The sequence below is a fragment of the Anthonomus grandis genome, chromosome 15 (assembly GCF_022605725.1).
Source record: "Anthonomus grandis grandis chromosome 15, icAntGran1.3, whole genome shotgun sequence".
NCBI classification, from domain to species: domain Eukaryota; kingdom Metazoa; phylum Arthropoda; class Insecta; order Coleoptera; family Curculionidae; genus Anthonomus; species Anthonomus grandis.
Window position 1 is genome coordinate 13470348 of NC_065560.1, and position 17683 is coordinate 13488030.

Consider the following 17683-nt stretch of genomic DNA (forward strand, 5'->3'; position numbering starts at 1 on the left):
AAATATTCAGTTGTTAATAAAAAACAAACAGAAGCATATTTTGTAAAAAAAAAATTATAGGATAAATTGCTTTCATATAAAACTATAATTTAATAAAAAATAAGTTGTTAATTCCTACCCTTGGAAAATTCGAGTCCGGTTTGAGAAAGCCTTAGTTGTAACCATCATTCTAGACCATCCTATTTAGAAGTTAAGGTGTTACGGAAGCACGGTGTCGATATGTTTGGACCAGTTTCTTTCCAGGCACTAAATGTTGGATAAATTGCTGCATAAAAATATTTTTTTTATTTTGTCGCCTGCTAATTAAAGCTTGTGTTAATATCTTTTTAATAAATGAATAACTTACCCTATCTACCCTATAGTTTATTTAGGGCATACTTTGGTATGTGACGTACCCTTGTGGATTTGAAAACTTTAAAACTTTATCTATTTCCTTCTTCCACAACCTAAATTTAAGAATCTATTGTGCCAAGGAATAAATACTATTAAAATGCATATTTTTAAAATACCTAGTTTCTCACAAAATACAACAAAATAGGTTCCTCTCAGCTAGGAGAGGGTCGTGCAAAATGTAATTGTAACTTTTCACAACTTGGATGGATGTATGTTTTATCAATTTTAAATCGAGTTCTCCTTATATTACTAACTTAAAAATTAAGCCCTTTCGTTGCTTACAGGGTCTTAATTCATTTTTTCTTAATTCGTACGTATCAAAAAGTTTTTTATGACAAAATTTGTCTTAAAATTTCAAATTGTTTATATTTGAGCACAATAAATATCTAAAGGAACTAGAAAACGAAGTTTTCTTAGCTTAAAATACCTTTTTCGTAGTTTTTTCCCCGTATAAGCTGTTTTATTAATTAGAAATTTAAATGCGTTTAATCCTTATATTTCTCTAGAACCGGCTACATTATACTAGGTAAAAATAATTTGTCGTACATATTTATCCCTCGACATGCTGCATTCTATATATAAGTTTTATTTAATTATGTTTATCCTCATTTCTATTTAGTTAATCTGTATAATATTACAAAGTATTAAACTTCGCTACAGATCATGAAATCTACATTATTCGCCGACGACGATCGGATGTCAGACGATGCTCGCAGTCAAATATCGATCGTAAAACAATATCTCGACCTTGCGGACGTTGAAGAGATGCCAAAACTACCAACTTTGGATGAAGAAGAGGATACGATTAAAAAACGTCTATTAATCCGACCTAAAGTTTGGAAAGTTCTTAATAGCTGTCAAATGCCAAAAGCTACGGCTAAAATATTACCCAACCGGTATTAAAGTTTACCTTATGTTTTAAATTAATTTTATTAAAACTGTAATTTTAGGTGTTGTGTTGATTTGGGAATGTTCAAAGGAAAATCTTTTAAGGCTGGCTGGAGTAAAGGTTTTAATTTTTATTCTTTGGACGCCGAAGATAAGGAAACTAATAGCGAATTGATTTTGCACACCATCGATTCGATGACCGAATTTGATCCATTAAGGGTGAGTTAGTAATTAATCTTAACATAACTAGTTAAGCATTATACGTTAAAAAAAATTAATTGCATTTTAACTTACTTGTTACTATATACATTTACAGAAAATGTATAAAATTTTAATTATTAAGGAATTGAATCGTTATCGGCGAAGGATAAAAGTCTTTCAGTTTGAAATGCTATAAATAAAGGCTCCGTAATCACAGGCTAAATACGACCAGTTTGAAACATCACTAAACACATACATCAATGCGCTAAAAAAAGAATAAAGCCACTTACATCATTGGCAAGACAAAAGACACTTAATCAAACTTTTGAATCACTAATTGACCAATAATCTTGATCTACAATCGTCTATAGTAGTAGGAGAGCTAGTGAACCCTCCGACTAACGGTCTTCCTCTAAGGCTAGAAATTTGTGGAGTGATGAGTCATAGTACACCAAGGCCAACAACAATGACCTGGCAGGCATCAGCCCTGCACGCCATTAGCCCTTTTATTTTTTAAAATGTAAAATAAATAAGATAAAAAAAACTTACTTCTGTAAGCTTCAAAATTTAATACAATTTAGTTTGTTTATTGATAATTATGAAAAAAAAAATTGACAGGCGATTTTAGTAAGCAAAAGTATCTACCAGGTGAATTGAAATGTGCATAGTTTAGAGGGTGAAATAAACTTTCTCCTGTAAAGTTGAAATTTAAGTATGTGTTTGAGTAAGTCTTTTCAAATGTGTGTAGTTTGTTTTTCAATTCTCATTTCAATCTCAAATTCAGTGTACAATGACAGGCGGTTCTGAACAGCATAAGACCTTGACAGGCGAGGGAAAAGATGCTGAGAGCGTGCGAGTAAGAGGCGTAACGTGAATGCATATAGTGTGAATGTCATTAAATAAAATTAAAAATTATAGATGCAATATTTTTTATTAATTGTTTTGTAATCTATATAATTTTTTACATTAATTATCATCATCATCTGACACTTCTTCACTACTACTTCTTCCATCATAATCCGACTCTTCTATATCGTTTTCCTCCTCTGAAAAGAAAAAATATTTTAATTAATTAATAATGTTATTAAGAATTGAATATCGCGCTCAATTAGGTAAGACTGTATATTGAAACTTATTAAATGAAATAACTGTGTGTTACCTGAAATGTAAGAAACGTTGGTTCCTTTAAATGACTATTCCGCCAGATATTTGAAATATATGCAGCTCTAATACTAATAATTGTTGTTGCAGTTTGCGTTGGCACGGAGGTAGATTTGATGAATCATAACTTATTATTTTTTGCATAAATATGTTGATATTTTTCGTGTTATATGTGGCAAGGAACTTCTTATAACGTACGTTATCCAATCTTTGACATTTTGATCCGTACATTTGGCACACAAATTTCTCAAGTATTGGAAAAATATCTTCTTTCTTCTCTATTATTTCTACACTTCCTAACGCTGCAAATGCCTTTTGATACTGATGAGATTTTTCTAATATTTTAAAAGGTCTTTTTTTTCCTCTTCTTAAAAACGACGGGTTAAAATCACAACCGGTCAATGCATGAAATCCTGGTAAGCTTTAGCATACCGAGGGTCCTAATTTTTCATACAATTCAGAAACATTTATCAATTTTTTGAAATTGTTGGTGCCATATTCCATGTAGATTTTTAAATGATTATTTCGGAGATGGTCCATGTTGCCGAGCATAGGTATTTAAAATGTCTGTGTCGCACGTTTTTATTAACACGTCGGATACATCTTCATCCATTTGGCATATATGGTATATTATTTTTGTATCGGCTTCCTCATGATGTTGGCATGATAAATTTTCGTTGACATTGAAGATAACAGAGTTGTTGTGGACACTATAAGTATGGCATTCTTTGTAATTTAAATTTACATGCATTACAGTGACCTTATTTTGCATAAATTGGGAAATAGAAATAGGTTTTGATTAAATTTAACTTGAATGATTAAATTTAAATATAAATTATAAAATTTTATTGTTTTGATAAAAAAAATTGAACAAGGAAAGATATATTTTACAAAATGTACCCAATTCAAGGTAATTTGACTTGAAATGTACCTTTGTACCATTAAAATAAAAATGTACCGAATTGCTTACCATTAGATAAACGGTCTTACACACTATGTGCATTCACGTTACGCCTCTTACTCGCACGCTCTCAGCATCTTTCCCCTCGCCTGTCAAGGTCTTATGCTGTTCAGAACTGCCTGTCATTGTACACATTTATTTGAAAAGACTTACTCAAACACATACTTAAATTTCAACTTTACAGGAGAAAGTTTATTTCACCCCCTAAACTATGCACCTTTCAATTCCCCTGGTAGATACTTTTGCTTACTAAAATCGCCTGTCAATTTTCTTCCATAATTATCAATAAACAAACTAAATTGTATTAAATTTTGAAGCTTACATAAGTAAGTTTTTTTATCTTATTTATTTTACATTTAAAAAAATAAAAGGGCTAATGGCGTGCAGGGCTGATGCCTGTCAGGTCATTGTTGTTGGCCTTGGTGTACTATGACTTATCACTCCACAAATTTCTAGCCTTACAGGACCGTTAGTCGGAGGGTTCACTAGCTCTTGGACTATAGCTTAAATTAGCCTTGCCCTTTTATGGTGTGCGCTTCGGTACCATTCATTTGAATTGCTTTTAAGAATTTTAAATTGTCAATACAGCAATTAGGGTTGTGGATTTGACCGGTCAACTTTTTTTTGGTTAATTGACCGGACAATTAAAGCAAAATTCAGTATGCAGTGGATGGATCTATACTCTATTTCAGAAGTGTGTAGAGCAATAAAACCTCATTAGGTATGCAAAAGTGGTACCTGGTGATCCACCAATATTTTATGCCACTACCTTAGTTGGGTATTAGTTTCAATGTAAAATTCTTTCTTTTCGTTGATTGCAGGTAGTGCCACCCGGTTTTGGGTCAATTTATGAGTTTTGCCCATTGTTACCCACTGATAAACATTGAAAACGGTTCGCCAAAGGCGTGCAACTGGGACTTGTTTTTTACCTTATAATTAATGTACTTAAATGCTATTTTATTTTAGAAAGTTACTTTTGTTTAAATGGAATAATATATTTTTTTCACAAATTTATTGAACATAATATGTAGAGTAAAACAGTTGAAAATGTCACTTTTGGATCTGGCACTTTTTGAATAGTGTATAACAATTTTAAATTATAATAGATTGTAGTCTTCTTCGTCATCTGACGAACTGTCATCACCTCTTGACATTATAATTAAAGGATCGACTGTCTGATCGATGAGGTTGTCAAGATCTCACATTTTGTCCTCTTGCTTAATTACATGCTGGACTGCTTTTCGCCAATTCTCTGGTGTCGCTTCCGTAATGGCTTGATCAAACAGTAGCTTAACATCTTTCATTTTAAAAGTCGTGTTTTGTCTTGCTACAAATCCTTTTACCTGCGCCCATATCAGTTCTATAGGATTTAGTTCGCAATGATATGGCGGTAAGCGCAGCACAGTTATATTATATTTTTCGGCTATATCTTCCACGGCGTATTTCATAAAACGAGTTTTGTGTAAGTTTGCTATTGCCAGCAGTTCTTTTTTTATCAGATTTGCTTCAAACGCAATACCTTTTGCAGTCAGCCAATCGATAATTTCTTGCTTTCTCCAACTTGAAGTTGGCGTCTTCTCTATTCGCCGTGAATGATAGCTTGCATTATCCATAACCACCACCGAATTAGCCGGAAGAAATTTTATCATTTCACCAAAATAGTCCTCGAGTTCATGTCTTCATGGTAATCTCCTGTGCGAGTCGACTCAAAGGTTAGCAGACCTTCTTTTAAAAATCCCTCTTCGCTTCCAATATGTGTGATTATAAGTCTTTTTCCTTTTCCTGAAGGTACTTTAATACCGGTAGACAGGCCTACTATGAAAGCTTGGCGAGCACTGGTTATATTTTTGTCTTGCCACATTTTTTGGACTATATAACCTTCGTTAATCCACGTCTCATCAAGATAAAAAACTTTCTTTTGCTCCCTGCGGTACTGCTTGATACTTCTCAAGTATTGTCGTCTCCAACAAACAATTTCGTCGCTCTCCAGTAAAAGTGCTTTGCGGTTATGCTTTTCCCAGGCAAAATCCATATTTTTTTAAGTTTTCCATAAAAGTTTTCTACTTATCAACGGAATACTGTCATCTCGGCCAAGCTCCATTAAAATTTTGTCTAGGGTGGGTATTTCCTTTTTAAAATAAAAAGAGTGAACTTTTCTTCGAATTATACATTTAGCATTTTCATCAAGGAATTTTGTAGGTCGTCCTGGCTTTTGCTTGGGAGATTCCACTTGACCTGCTACTTTTCTTTCCCGCAACAATTTGAAAATGGTGGACTTTCCAATTCCACTCATTCGAGAACATTTTTCAACAATTTCTTGCACAGTAAAACTAGGGTAATCGTGTTTTTTGCAATCATGTACATTTAAAATGATAACTTTTCACTCAGCGATAGTGGAGAATTTTTAGTACATCTTTTCGTTGGACTGAATACCTCCATTTTTTAAATATTGGGATAATAATATTGTGATTACACTACAGCGTAGCAGTGACTACTAACGTTTAAAATATGATTTGAAAGTATTTATAGTCTGTATATATTACCTGACCCCATTTTTGCATGTTACAAAGCGTTAAAAGATAGGTACCTATACAAAAGGATTAAAAGTATTTATTTAGTATTTAATCTCTTTCAAAATAAAGGCATTTAATCCGTGAAAATTAAATTCATAAATATTATAAGTACCTGCGCCTATGCACTACCACGAAATGTAGCCAAACAGAACGGAATTCCCCAGTTTATTGCTCTATACACTTCTGAAATAGAGTATAACTACATTCCACATTTATATAAAGACAGCAATAATTGTTTTAAAGAAATTTTGCTTGTTGGGTATTTAATACCTAAATTTTGGAAATCTTGTACAGGGTAATCAAGTGAATGTACATATACAGGGTGTCCATTTAATATCCGTGAAATGGAAAATACCTTTAATAGTGGGAATGTTAATTGAGTTAGAGGGACTACTTTTTAAAATTAGTTTGGTTCATACAGGGTGTCTCAAAAAAGCGTAATACATACTTTGAACTTTTTTTTAAATAGAACTACCTATATTTTTTTTTTCTGAAATGCGAGTCTCATTTGACTCTCTCTTTAACCCTAAAATTATTTTGCCCTAAATCCGAAGTTGTCTATAATTAATAATTGTCTAATTATAGCTATTAACAATTTAAAGAAATTTTCACGAAAATCAATGTTTCACTTAAATATTAATATTTACCACCGACGTTGTTTATCTTTTTGAAAATTTTATGTAGAGTCCTTGGCGAAGTTCATTTTATCTTATGAAATTCCAAAATTTATTTATTTTTATATCTCTAACCGTTTTCTCAAAATATATTCTTAAAGGAAGCGTGACACTTATTTTTCATAGGCATTACAACGTTTAATTTTACTTGAGAATTATTAAAGTATACTGTAAGCGTAGAGTACAAAAAACAAACTAGATTAAAAACAGTTATAAATGAAGAAATTAAATTGGTATTCACCAAGTCGGTTGGGGAAAATCCGAAAATTACGTGAGACACAAAATGCCTTACAAATAGGTCACCCCCATTCATTTCAGTTACATCAAGGATTCATCAAAAACATTATAAATAAGTTCTATCACAAAAATTGCTCAAAATGTTTACCGTTTTGCTCTAAACACAAATCAGCTTTGCGTGTGCACATTTTTTTAACTGCACGAAGCGTAGTAGACGTTTGAAAGACTCTTGTATGCGCTCCACCTAGATCTTGCCTAGATTTACAGACTTCCCCACAAGAAGAAATCCAGGAGCGTTAATTCCGGTGATATAGGTGGCCTATCCAGTATAAAGTTTAATAAATATGTATACAAAAATTAATTTGAATAGCTAGCCTAGCCTTCCAATCCATATATTATCAAATTGGTGTGTGATATGTTTCCTGACATCAGTACAAATGTGAGCTTCTGTGCACCCTTCAACTGATGCCTTACAAAGTCGGAAGGTGCGGAAAATTCTCTCTTAAGAAACTTTTTCTGTTAAACGATTTTCAAAAAAAGGATGGAACCATTTAAAAAAAATCTGCTGCTTTATTTTGTGCCTTGATGTAGCTGTGCATGATAGGGAACATATTTGTTTTTCTTGGGATATTTTCCCACGGACGATTTCGATATTTTTAAGTTGTTTCTTATTCGTTCTCTACAAACTAAATTCCAGTGTTGCAACAACCGACATGGTGATTACCAATTGGTTTTCTTCATTTAAAACTGTTTTCGTTCTAGTTTGCTTTTGTACAGGATGTTCGAAATTATTAGGAAATTTTTCCTAATAAACTCTTGAAGCCCAAAAAAAACTTTTCAAGGCATTCACCGATAACGTAAATAATTTACTCATTATTGCTGAGAGTAATTTATTATTTTAACACAAATCTACTTAACATGACTGATAAGTAAACATTATAATTGACGTCACACAACAAAGAATAAATGAATTATGGCCAACTTTTTACTTGTAAGACAAAATGTCTGACTTTTAAATGAGACAGCATCAGGGGTTAATATTATTTGTCTCTAATTACTATTATTTTATTATATGGTTATGTTCGAAATAGAATTGAACAGAGATCTGATTCTACAAAATATCTATTAATTGGTTTTCATCGTAAGTGTCGTAATGCCTATGAAAAATAAGTGTCACTCTTCCTTTAAGAACAAATTTTGAGAAAACGGTTAGAGATAAATGCAAACTTGTTTGTATCAAATTGAAGATAAAAGAATGCTCTATTAAAATGCGTTACTAGATATAGGGTGTTCCATTTACAAAAATAGCGCAAAATTTAATTAAAAATATAATTATTTGAGTAACGATTTTGAACACCCTGTATAAAAATAAATAAATTTTAGAAATTCATAAGATAAAATGAACTTAGCCAAGGACCCTACATAGATTTTTCAAAAAGATAAACAACGTCGGTGGTAAATATTAAGGTGAAACATTAATTTTCGTGAAAAATTCTTTAAATTGTTAATAACTAGGCAACGTCGCATTTTAGAGCAAAACAATTTTAGGGTTAAGAAGAGAGTCAAATGAGACTCCCATTTTAGAAAAAAAAATAGGCAATTCCATTTAAAAAAAAGTTCAAAGCATGTACCACGCTTTTTTGGGACACCCTGTATCAACCAAACTAATTTTAAAAAGTGGTCCCTCTAACTCAATTAACATTCCCACTATTAAAGGTATTTTTCATTTCACGGTTTAGCTGTAATCGAGCAGCGCGATATTAAATGGACACCCTGTATATGTACATACATAAACACACATTTCTCTTAGGTTACCGGTTTGCTCCATTTTTATAATATATCAAATATATTTTTTATATATTTTATCAGATTTTAATTGTAATCCCTCCTCTACGTAAATGCCCTTTAATGTTATCTACGTTTTTATCCCTGTGATATGTTTTTTTTTAATTTGACTAGAGAGAACTGCGACTTCGGTAAGTGTTGTTGAGAGTTTTTCTTTCCCCTCCCCCCTTCTTGAAGCTCTATGGTATGCATCTGTCATTGTATGTTAACTTATGTTTTTTATAATTTTTTAATAAATATTTTTTAACAAATAATTTTTTTTGACAACTGATCAATACACCTACAATAGACCACTTCTAATACGAAATGTCTGGTCACAAATTCACAAGAATAATTAATATTTGCCACTCAACTTTGATCATATTTGGAGATTTTCGAATGGTTTCGAAGATACGGACACTAAGCTGACTAGTTTTCTAGCGACATTTTTTTCTTTAAATTCGTATTACGTCATTTAAAATAATACAAATTTTCAATAAATAACAAAAAATCATTAATTTTCTTACATAGAGGGGCGGATGCTTTTGGGTGACCCATCCAAGGTGTAGCAGCTGACATTTACTACACTTAACAGCCATATAGTAATCCCCAAATTATTATCTTTTAATATATCGATCTCAGAAGTCGGTTGTTACCTTCCGTACTAAAAATATTTTATACTAATAACATTAAAAAATATGTATTGATAAAACCCAACTAATTGCATCAATTTTTTTCAAGGACATTTTAACGGACTGTCTAAAAGTGGTCCTGGAAGAATCAACTCATCAACTAGCCGCCAATAAAATACCCACTTTTAAGATCATAAAATCTCGCTCTTTCTTGAGCAAACAAACAGCCCTCTTTGAAAAGTTGAACAGGCAATACAACAGCACCAGGGCGAGTTATTTACACAACATTTGGACTTTATGTACGGCATTATGGGGTCCAGGTGAAAACAGCATTTCTGGAAGAAGACATTTATTGTCGGAATGGTTGAAAACCACATGCGACACTGATCAGTTAAACTTAAAGGGGGGCAGAAATTTGTCAGTTACTGAAGCGGCTGAAATTGTTTTTAGTTATTTGTCTGTATTTAAGGTAAGAAAATTTTTATTTTATTTTTTTACAATATTGTAACGAAATTCGGGAACACACTTTTATTGTCAACGTCAAAAACACTAACCTAACTCGCCTGGACTGTCGTTTAATTGTTTCCAAGGTAAAAACTGACTAAACAATTAAAACTGAATGAATTGTCACGAAGCGCGTCCTTTTTAAAACCCGATGGAACAGTTTCGAAATATTTAGAATTATCTTCATTGTTTTTGCCGAAAGAGACCAATAATTTTAGGAGAATACTGACAGTCAAAGCAAGCAAGTATACAAATTCTAGAAAATTAGAACTACAGGGATTTACAATAATATAACCTAAATTTAATTAAATAATTACTTAACCTAAATTAATTTACCTAAATAACCTAAATTTGGCCAAAATGGGGCTCTCGAACAAGATGAACTACTTAAAAACTAAAAATAGATAAAAATAATAAACCAAACGTAAGTAGAACCCTAAAGAAACCCTACGAATCAACTTTAACTACAGAATACTAATAAAAGTAGTACAAAAACTAGGAGAATAATTGGTAATTCTGCAGTTTAGCGGCTTTTGTCAAAACTAACAAAAATTGGTTGGGTTTTTTGGAAAATGGGTAGATTTCGATATATATTTTTCACTAAGAGTGGCGGAAAGCCAAATTTTATCACGAAGAGGGTGTTATCACGCACTAAATCACTATAGGACGCGATTAATCATTAGAATAACCTTATATTCCATTAGTTTTGTCAACAAATAGGTGACAACTGAGGTGAGGTTAGGTGTGGTGTTGCCAGTTCTGTTGTCAACTGCGTTTTATCACTCAATTGCATCACTCTTTTGCAGTTGAAGCCTTATCTCCAGTCTGGCTGACTCATGAGTGCTTTCTCTAAAGTGGAGAATTCACTCTGTATTTTTTTAGTCATTCATTATCATAATATATAAAAAATGATGAATGAAACGAGTGTATATTCATAACATTATACACTAGTTTTATTACATCACTTGTCAATTACATGTAATAAACACAAATTTGTTTGAATTGAAAATTTATTTTTAGGAGTACATCATTTTTAAAATTTCTTTTTTTTTAAGTTTATCAAAATTCACATGTTCGCGGCGAATTATATCGTATCATTCCGGCATTTTTATTTATTTTTTTTTTTTGGTAAAATTAGAAAAATTGTAAAAATACGCAAAATTTGATGAGCGGTGCTTAAGCAATTTAAGATCCAACCCATCCCATCCCTTCCCATTCCATCAACACCCAACTGGATCTGGAGCTTACGCTCCCCGTTGGGTGGGTCGGGTGGGGTTGGGTTGGGTTGGGTTGGGTTTGGTTTAGTTTGGTTGGGTTAGGTTGGGTTGGGTATATGTATGGTCTGTGCGCAGCGCCTTATGTTCCCCTCGCGGTGATAGAGAAACGGAACAAACCAAAACACTGCACACATACACCCAGAGTCGACAACCTATATGACAGATAGCGACTGTCATTGCAGAAAAACCAGCAAAAAATTTAAATAAATCAATTTACCTCTATTTGTGAGTACTTCACATTGTTTATAAAGTAACTATTTGCAAAATACACCTTCCGCCACTTTATTAATTTTTTCCAACATTCCACATAAAATTAAGCTATTTAAAAAAGAAAACCAGTGAAAATACGCCAAATTTGACAAAAGCCGCTAAACTGCAGAATCATATTATTTTTAATTCGGACCAAAATCTAAAAATTACCAAAATAATAATACATTATGGGTGTCTTCGGTATGTTTGTTGCACGAAAATAACAGATTTACTTACAAGAAAAGGTAAAAACAGTTTTTGTGAATTTATTTTATGCATAATACCTAACATTTCACATTTCACTAACATTTCATATGACTAAAAAAATATAGAGTGAATTCGGCACTTTAGAGAAGGCACTCATGAGTCAGCCACACTGGGGACAAGGCTGAAGCTGCAGAGTGACAAAACGCAGTAGACGACAGAACTGGCAACACCACACCTAACCTCACCTCAGTTGTCACCTATTTGTTGACAAAACTAATCAAATACAGGGTTATTCTAATGACGTTATTCTATTCATGTCCCATAGTGAGTGATTTAGTGCGTGATAACACCTTCTTCGTGATAAAATTTGGCTTTCCGCCACTCTTAGTGAAAAATATATATTCAAATCTACCCATTTTGCAAAAACCCGTTCATTTTTCGTTAGTTTTAACAAAAGCCGCTAAACTGCAGCTATACCATGCATATATTTAGTTAGTTAAAAAATCTTAAAGAGGCTTTAGCGAGGGCTTAATTTTTGTTTAGTTTTTTATTAGTTAATACAGGGTGTTTCAGAACTATGGGATCAAACTTCTGGGAGTTGTTCAGTGCAACAGAAGAATCCATTTGGATATAGGAACCCATGTCCGGAAATGCGTCACTACGCGACTACGGCCCTAAGCCGCGTTAAAATTTATAAAAAACATTAATTACCTAAATAGGATCTGCTGCATTTATTTTTACCTTTGGTACATGATACCATAACAACAATTGTTTAAAATCAACGCTTATCAATGTCAATTCTCAATGTCAGGTTTCAAATTACAATTTTTAAACATTTATTGCTAATGGAAAACTTTACCAATCAAGAATTGGCGGATATGCATTTGGCATATGAAGCAACAAACTGCAATGCACGAGCAGCATCGCGGTTGTATCATGAACGTTATCTCGAACGACAGCATCCTGGATACAAAAGGTTTATTGCGGTTCATCGGCGGCTCGCTGAGACAGGCATGTTTAAGACCAAGATGCATGATACTGGTGTTGCCGATGAACCATCAAATAGCACACGTGACGTCGCTAAGAATATGAATACGAGTAACGCTTTTGTCTGGCGGGTACTACACGAGCAACAACTCCATCCTTACCACTTCCAGAAAGTTGAAGGTATGACTGCAGCCGATTATCATCCTAGAGTTCAATTTTGTCGATGGCTTCTGGATCACCTCATTGCACAACCAAATTTTTTACGATATGTTTTGTGGACCGATGAAGCCTCTTTCACAAGAGACGGTATTTTTAATAATAGGAATAGCCATGTTTGGGACGAAGAAAATCCTTATGCAATTTTTCCAAGAAAACATCAGAATCGTTGGTCTGTCAACGTATGGGCAGGCATTGTTGATGATTATTTAATTGGGCCATACCTTCTACCGGAACGGTTAACAGGGCCTATTTATCTGCGTTTCTTGGAGGAAGTTCTCCCAGAACTCCTTGAAAATGTTCCACTAAACGTTAGACAGCAAATGTGGTTTCAGCATGATGGAGCGCCGGCTCACTTTGCTGTACAAGTACGCGAGTATTTGGCTCAGCGCTTTGGGCACCGTTGGATTGCCAGAGGTGGAGCAGTTTCTTGGCCTCCTAGGTCACCCGTTATAACGTCGCTCGATTTTTTCTTGTGGGGACATGTAAAGTCTTTAGTCTACGAAGCTCCAGTAGAATAAGAGCTAGACTTAATTGGACGAATAAATACCCTGTATAGTGACAATTATTACTGGCACGATTTAAGGTGAATATGCATTTTGTTCGTATTTAAAATTCTTTAAAATTTTAGTTTAAGTGATTTTTAAATTGAACCAGTTTTTAAATAAATCTGACTTTCCAAAAAAAAGTATATAAACATTTTCACTTTTTTGCCTTATTACTGATTGCATTTGATGTATTATTCATCTGCGGTAACTGTAATCGCGACGAAAGGGAGAAGAAGGCCATACATACTGTAAAAACCCGATTTCGAACTTGGTCTCGATGAATTTTCAGTGGCGCTCACTATCAATTAAAAAAAATTGGATATTTTACCCTTTTACTTTCTACTCACCTGGTTTTTTTTAGTTTTATAACCAAGAATAAAAGCAATTGATTTTGTACACCTATATTAATGGATCCAGGAAATTTTTTCCTAACACGATTTGAAGTAAATTTTTTAATTGTTTTTATTTTCATAATAAAACAAAAATATTTAACAAAACACAAGTAAAATTAAACACTACAATCTAACTTAAAAGATTTTATACATGATAAATAATATATATGTATAATTATACAAATAGTAATCTTACTTAAATTTATACTAATAAACATAAAAAAATTGTCATTGTTTCTTAGTCAGAATCAGGATCAATGTTTTCTTCCCAATCGTCTAACTCATCAGAACTAGCATCACCTTCATCATCATCCTCTTTTATAACTGAGATTTCGGCTAAGTACTACAATGTAGCGACCACTCGAACTAATGTTTATCGAATATTCCATTAAAATTTTGCACCGGTTTTGATATCTTCTCCAATAAAATCCATTACTTTTTAATAATCTTTGCAGTGAGCCTTTTTCGTATGGACATTCAATTTCCTCCTTAAGTTTCGCCAGCATCTTTTCTAAAGTTGGTATTACTTTATATTCTGTATAAAATTTCTCAATAATTGTTCTTATTAGGCCAAAATTAGCATCATCAATTGTTTCTAATACTGATAATCTCTTATGTGTTTCTGTAGTCGATAAAGGCTCTGTAGGGTCAAACTCACGTCGATGTTGATCTTCTTTTCTAATTTTAACTATAATAGATCGTCCTACTCCACAATACATACACTACCGCTCAAAAGTATTTGCCCACCATGTATTCTTTTTAATATTTTAAATTAGGTACAAAAATCTTATCTTTAGACCTATATTTAGATTGTATCTCTTTTGTAAATTGGATATATGCTTAAACAGCATACCTATTAACTATGGTTCGTTGCAAAACACTGAGTATTTAAAAGTAGTCTTGCAAATAACAAATAATGTAGTGAAAATATGCACTTCTAAAAAACTAATCTGTTTACAGCTTTTTAGTCTTCAAGAATTTATTTTGTGTAACATTGGTAAATAATTTCGCTTGCTTATTGACGATTGTCACCGTTTCTTAGCTAGTTTTTTCAACATTTTTTAAAATGGGTAAAACAAAGGAGTTATCGGTAGAAGCAAAAGGTATTATCATTGGACTTCTTAAGGCTGGAAAGACTAACCGTCAAATTTCGACGAATTTGGGAATTCCAAGGCGGACTGTCGATTGTAATGTTAGGAAATTCACCAGAGAAGGGACTATTAGCAACAAACGTCGATCGGGAAGGTCAAAGGCAACAAGTTCAAAGGAGGATTTAAATATTATAATTACAAGCAAACGCAATAGACGCCTTACCGCCCCTGAAATCACAGCAAAAATCAACAAGGAGCGTAAAAAAGCGGTCAGTGTTTCGACAGTAAAACGGCGACTATAATGCTGGTCTTAAAGGACGTTTAGCTGTATCAAAACCGCTACTGAAGGATGTTAATAAGGAGAAAAGACTTGAGTGGGCCCAATCACACAAAGAATGGACCATCGATGACTGGAAGAAAGTTCTCTGGAGTGACGAGTCGAAATTCGAGGTTTTTGGAACAAAGAGGCGAGTTTTTGTTCGCCGTTATGCCAATGAAAGGGTCGCTGAGAACTGTACGGTGGCCTCAGTTAAACACGGTGGTGGTTCGGTGATGATGTGGGGTTGTTTCGGAGGATCTGCAGTGGGCCATCTAATTAAAATAAAGGGAATTCTTCGAAAAGAGGGTTACAAAACAATTTTAACAATGACAATGTACTTCCTCCTGGTACTCGAATAATTGGGGAAAACTTCATCTTTCAACATGACAATGACCCCAAGCATACGTCGAAATTGTGCAAGCAATATTTAGGTCAACTACAAAGGCAACATCTTCTGAAAGTTATGGTATGGCCCCACAATCGCCGGACCTCAATCCTATCGAATTACTGTGGGATGAACTGGATAGACAAGTGCGAAAATCATGCCCCACATCAAAAGAAGACTTGTGGAGGATCATCCAAGAAGAGTGGCACAAGATACCTCAGGAAACTTTGGACAAATTAAATAGAAGACTACCGAAACTCTGTGAAGCTGTTATTAAAAATCGAGGCGGACATGAAGATGAATCCAAAATTTGATTTTCGTAAATTTAATTAATTGAAAAATGTATAGTTTATATTCATTTTGTTATAAATAAACCGTGTCATAAGAATAACTGATAGCTTTATTATTTTTAGTTATAACTTTAAAACAGTCGTATGTGGGCAATACTTTTGAGCGGTAGTGTAGCTGCTTGTTCTGTTTTATTTTTTAAGGGTAGCTTAAAAGCATTATTGGCACTTTCCTTATCACCAATTCTTATTACATTTGCAATAACGTCACGAGTCTGACCTTTAAAAAAATATTTTTTAAATGTGCCATATTACTAATTAAGAAACCACGATACCATACAAAAACTAATATAAACACCAAGGAACAAAATTAACGCGATATCACAAGATTATCAATAAATGAAAATGTAAACAGGCACTTGCACACTTTTAGAAAAAGATGGGCGGTTCTAAAATAGTAGATGTGTTCCTATGTAGGTAAAAGGCTACATTGGCAGATCCTAATAAGAAAAAAAGCGATTAATAACCCTGTCCCCAAATCATTTACCAATATGAATATATATCATAAATAATTAGATTAAAACTTGTTTGGTTTACCTACTGTTATCAAATTAACTCTTTAAGATATAATTGGTAAATAATAAAAAGACAACTCGAAAGGTATAAAAAGGATACAAAAAGGATTAACAGTAGGTGCAGGTCATAAAATTATTAATTCTTTTAGAAATATACAGTGTGGCCCAAATTGGGTGTACATGTATGGGTATCTTGGAAACTATAAGAGAGAGAAAATTGGTTAAATGGGGAAAGTTGTAGGGCATTTAGTTACCAATTAAGTGCCGCTTTCAGAACGATTTTATCTTTTTCCGATTTTGAAATATTTGGAAAAAATCAAAAGGTTGCATTTTTGAAAAAAGGCTGTATTTTTTTTATTTCAACGTATTTTTAAAATCTGTAAAAACATTATTAGGACAACTTTTTAAGGACAACGCATACCTGAATTCAGTTTTTGTTTTCGACGTTTCGGTTCTGAGATTTCATCCTCAACTTCTTTTTTTCTTATGGCGGCCATTTTGTTTTTTTGCTAAATTAAAAAGATCTTTTTTTTCGCTTTAAAATGATGTATAACACTTTATGAAAATATTTCATTCTTGTGTCAAAAAGTTACAAAGTTCATTTTTCGCGGAGTTGGCCATGAATGCGGAGGCCATGACTACGGAGGCGATTTGTCATATAAACAATTATTATTGCTTAATGATTTAGCGTCATTTACTGACAGTTTTGCAAAATATTATTTATTTGATTTAACTTTTTATCTTGTTTAGTAGTTCTTATCTTGTTAATTTTTTGTTCTTGTTCTTGTTAGTGTTAAATAGTTTTTTCGTATCTACTATCTAGTTGTTTTCGTTTGTCTTTAGTGAGTTTTGTTTAAATTTTTAATTTCCGAAAATAGCCATGCGATATACCAGTGAAGAAAAATTTGACATATTGAATAGAAATGCAAATCTTGCAAACGCTAGGTATTTGGAACTGTATCCTGAGAGACAACAGCCAGGTCCAAGACTATTCGCTAGGCTTGTCATGAACCTTAGAACTCATGGAAGTTTTGAAATACCGACGCCAGAAAATTATCAAAGGGACAATGAAGCTCGCGATGAAAACATTTTAGATCATTTT

At 33.0% G+C, this 17683-nt stretch overlaps 1 protein-coding gene across 2 annotated transcripts in view; it reads left to right on the forward strand.

Moving 5' to 3' along the window:
• LOC126745147 (nuclear pore complex protein Nup98-Nup96) overlaps positions 1–17683 on the forward strand; it is a 139045-nt gene that overhangs the window by 96205 nt on the left and 25157 nt on the right. For both annotated transcript variants that reach the window (XM_050452868.1, XM_050452869.1), the window contains exons 15-17: positions 1054–1289; positions 1344–1500; positions 9654–10013. In XM_050452868.1, coding sequence (XP_050308825.1) covers positions 1054–1289; positions 1344–1500; positions 9654–10013 — 753 coding nt within the window. The remainder of the gene's footprint in view (positions 1–1053; positions 1290–1343; positions 1501–9653; positions 10014–17683) is intronic.